This window comes from Lactuca serriola, chromosome 6 (assembly GCF_051521515.1).
Source record: "Lactuca serriola cultivar US96UC23 chromosome 6, Lser_US96UC23_V15, whole genome shotgun sequence".
Lineage (NCBI taxonomy): Eukaryota > Viridiplantae > Streptophyta > Magnoliopsida > Asterales > Asteraceae > Lactuca > Lactuca serriola.
In genome coordinates this window covers 68,615,038-68,618,397 of record NC_136413.1, presented here as the reverse complement: position 1 = coordinate 68,618,397, position 3,360 = coordinate 68,615,038, and the positions used below count along the sequence as shown (strand labels likewise).

The 3,360-nt window shown below is 37.6% G+C and overlaps 1 protein-coding gene across 2 annotated transcripts; it reads left to right on the top strand.

Moving 5' to 3' along the window:
* The first annotated feature begins 377 nt into the window (after nt 1-377).
* Nucleotides 378-2,692, top strand: LOC145058922 (ADP/ATP translocase 1, mitochondrial). 2 transcript variants are annotated; one of them, XM_079006806.1, is made up of 2 exons: nt 378-506; nt 1,329-2,692. In XM_079006806.1, the coding sequence occupies exon 2, from the start codon at nt 1,346-1,348 to the stop codon at nt 2,456-2,458; it is 1,113 nt and encodes a 370-aa protein (XP_078862932.1). In that variant the 5' UTR covers nt 378-506; nt 1,329-1,345; the 3' UTR covers nt 2,459-2,692. The 2 variants fall into 2 exon arrangements, with proteins under 2 accessions (XP_078862932.1, XP_078862933.1); XM_079006807.1 differs by having other exon boundaries at nt 481-558.
* The last annotated feature ends 668 nt before the right edge of the window (nt 2,693-3,360 follow it).

The following is a 3,360-nucleotide window of genomic DNA, read 5'->3' as shown; positions in this document are numbered from 1 at the left end:
TTACCCTAAAGTTAATTTTTTTTATAAATTTTTGAATACCTTTCTAAATACAACCAACTTACAACTTTTTAAAATTTTTAAATATTTCTTTTACCGTTTTTCCAAAAAGTCAAAAACATTATTAAAAAAATTGGTCACAATCGTTGACGGAACAATCTAAAACCTAAATCACGCAGTGAAATAAAATTATTAAAATATTTTTTTGTCAAAATACTGCGTTTACAAAAATAGACAATATCGATAATTTCAAACTCCACTACTTCGAGAACATCATCTCCCCACCGCCGATCTTTCCCAATACACAATCCTCACCGTTGGATCAAATACTCGATTCCAAATACAATACACCCGCGAAGCACTCGAATGCTCCTCCATAATCTAATCCTTCGCAGTCGCAGGTCAATCCCCAATTATATATACTGCTCCATTGAGCATTACGAGATCGTCACTTGGCTTCGCACCATATCTCCTCGTTATTCTCTCCGAGCATTCAGCAAATCGCTGAGGTATTCTCTCTTTCCCTTTTCACATTGCATTTTCTCCGCCGTTTCGCCGCCGGTATGATCGGTTTTTTGTCTCAAAAAGTATTGTTAGGTTCATACTGAAATTCTAGATGTTAATTTCGCAAAATTTTTATGCAATTTTCTACATGATGTTCTCGATCTACTGTGTAGTTTGTTATCTGTACTTTGCTTTTCTAAAATAGATCTGCCTTGGTAGATGTATTCGATGTGCATCTGTTAGTTGATTTATCATTCGTATTGTTTCAATACTTGGTTCAAGGTCTATTCATGTTTACTTATAAGTTGATTCATATTGTTTCGATGCTTAGCTTTAGATCTGTTCGTATATTCGATATTCCACTAGGCAGAATGTTTCCAGAAATTATTGATCGATTTTTTTAGCAAAATTTCATATGATTTTTATCGCCTTAAAGGTGGCAAGCTTCATGATGTCAAAATAAAAAATCTGATGAATTTTGGTTTCGTATTCCAGACATTTTTTATAACGACGCATCATTTACTAGTCGTTTTGAAATCAGATGCTTAATTTTACATGCTTCTGAGCTTTTCCGAGTTGTATCCTAGAAGTTTACAGGTTGACGAATCAAATCGCTTCTGCTGTTTATGTGAACTGAAAATATTCACCCTTATTTTGGAGATCTTAACATACTGTAGTTAAAAAGTCACAATATTACCCCTGTTAACTTTTGATATAAAATAGTTAAGTTTTGATGTGAATGGAAACTTGCATGATTTTGTTGATTTGTTCATATTAATTCAAATCCTTTAATTTGACAATCGTATATGATTTGTTTAATCTTCCAGGTTTTGATTTCAAAACAATGGCCGATCAAAACCAGCATTCATCAACCATTTCCAAATTCACCACCCAACTCCACCTCTCCCAAGATCTCCGATCCCGTTATGGATCATTCCAGAGACCCTCCACAAGACAATTCACATACGGAAACTACACAAACACTGGATTCGCAATCACAAACCCCTCCCCTGTTTTCATCCAAGCCCCATCAGAAAAAGGCTTCGCCGGATTCGCCATCGACTTCCTCATGGGCGGTGTTTCCGCCGCCGTTTCCAAAACCGCCGCCGCCCCAATCGAACGAGTCAAACTCCTGATCCAAAACCAAGACGAAATGATCAAAACCGGGCGTCTTTCTGAACCCTACAAAGGAATCGGAGAATGCTTTTCAAGAACAATCAAAGAAGAAGGATTCGGTTCTTTATGGAGAGGAAACACAGCTAACGTCATTCGTTATTTCCCTACTCAAGCACTTAACTTTGCTTTCAAAGACTACTTCAAGAGGCTGTTTAACTTCAAGAAAGATCGTGATGGGTACTGGAAGTGGTTCGCCGGAAACCTAGGGTCTGGTGGTGCCGCCGGTGCCTCCTCCCTTTTGTTCGTCTACTCTTTGGATTATGCGAGGACTCGTTTAGCTAACGATGCTAAAGCTGCTAAGAAAGGTGGGGAGAGGCAGTTTAATGGGTTGGTGGATGTTTACAAGAAGACATTGGCTTCGGATGGAATTGCTGGGTTATATCGTGGGTTTAATATTTCGTGTGTCGGAATCATTGTTTATCGTGGGTTGTACTTCGGAATGTATGATTCCTTGAAACCGGTTCTTTTGACTGGAAATTTGCAAGACAGTTTCTTTGCTAGTTTTGGTCTCGGATGGCTGATTACTAATGGTGCTGGACTCGCATCATATCCGATTGACACAGTCAGAAGAAGAATGATGATGACGTCAGGTGAAGCTGTTAAGTACAAGAGTTCTCTTGACGCTTTTACTCAAATTCTGAAAAATGAAGGCGCCAAGTCACTCTTCAAGGGTGCTGGTGCCAACATTTTACGTGCTGTGGCTGGTGCTGGTGTTCTTGCTGGGTATGATAAACTTCAGGTTATTGTGTTCGGAAAGAAGTATGGTTCTGGTGGTGCTTAATTTTTTTTTTTTTGGAGTCAAATTTTGGGTTTATAATATAAGTATAGGATGATGGCGAATCTTTTACTTGAGTCGTTGATAAATTGAGGATTTCGAAAAGGCGTTTTTGATAAATGCCAGCGAAGAATAAGTTTCGGATATAGAGGGATTTTGTTTTTCCCGACATTATTTCTCAACTTTGAGGTTTTGTATTGTGAATTGTTGATGAATCGATGGGTTTTCGTTGTTTTTGCATTTAAATCTTCAAGCTTGTTAGTTTTTCATTTTTCTTGAAAAAAATAGGGCCATATTTCGTACAAGCAATTACAATTTGAGATGTTTTTTGTTTAGACAAGCAAGGGAACTTTCTATGGTGAGAATCTCGAAGACCTACTTATTAGTCTTTTTGGTTGGTTCCATGTATCAAATAAATGCCAATGTTCTTGCATAGAGATTGAGTATGTAAAAGAAAGAAACATTTTGATGGCCCATTTATAGTAAATAAACTATGCTCTTGGGCCAAAAAGATGATGTTCTTATTTATCGTCAGACTTTGACAATTGGGGCTTCGTTGACTCAATCACGGCTTAAATGAGATTTTGATGGAGATGGAGATCATGGATCCGGGGATGTCTTAGCTTGCTCGTGCTTTGGTTTTGTTTATGGATCACCCACCAAAGAATATCATTACCAATGGCGTACAAAAAGATGACCCCTTCTCACCCTTTGTTATCCCCTGATCTAATAAATAAGTAGATTTTTGCCATCTAATTTTCCTGTTCAAATCATCTATGTGAAATTCCTGCTCTGCCCTTACGTTGTAGATCCAGTTCAAATGTTTTAGAACTCGGTGTATTCTTAAATTCCAATTTCAATGAATCCCGTAAAATCAGGAAATCATATAATGTTCAACCGCTCGTCGT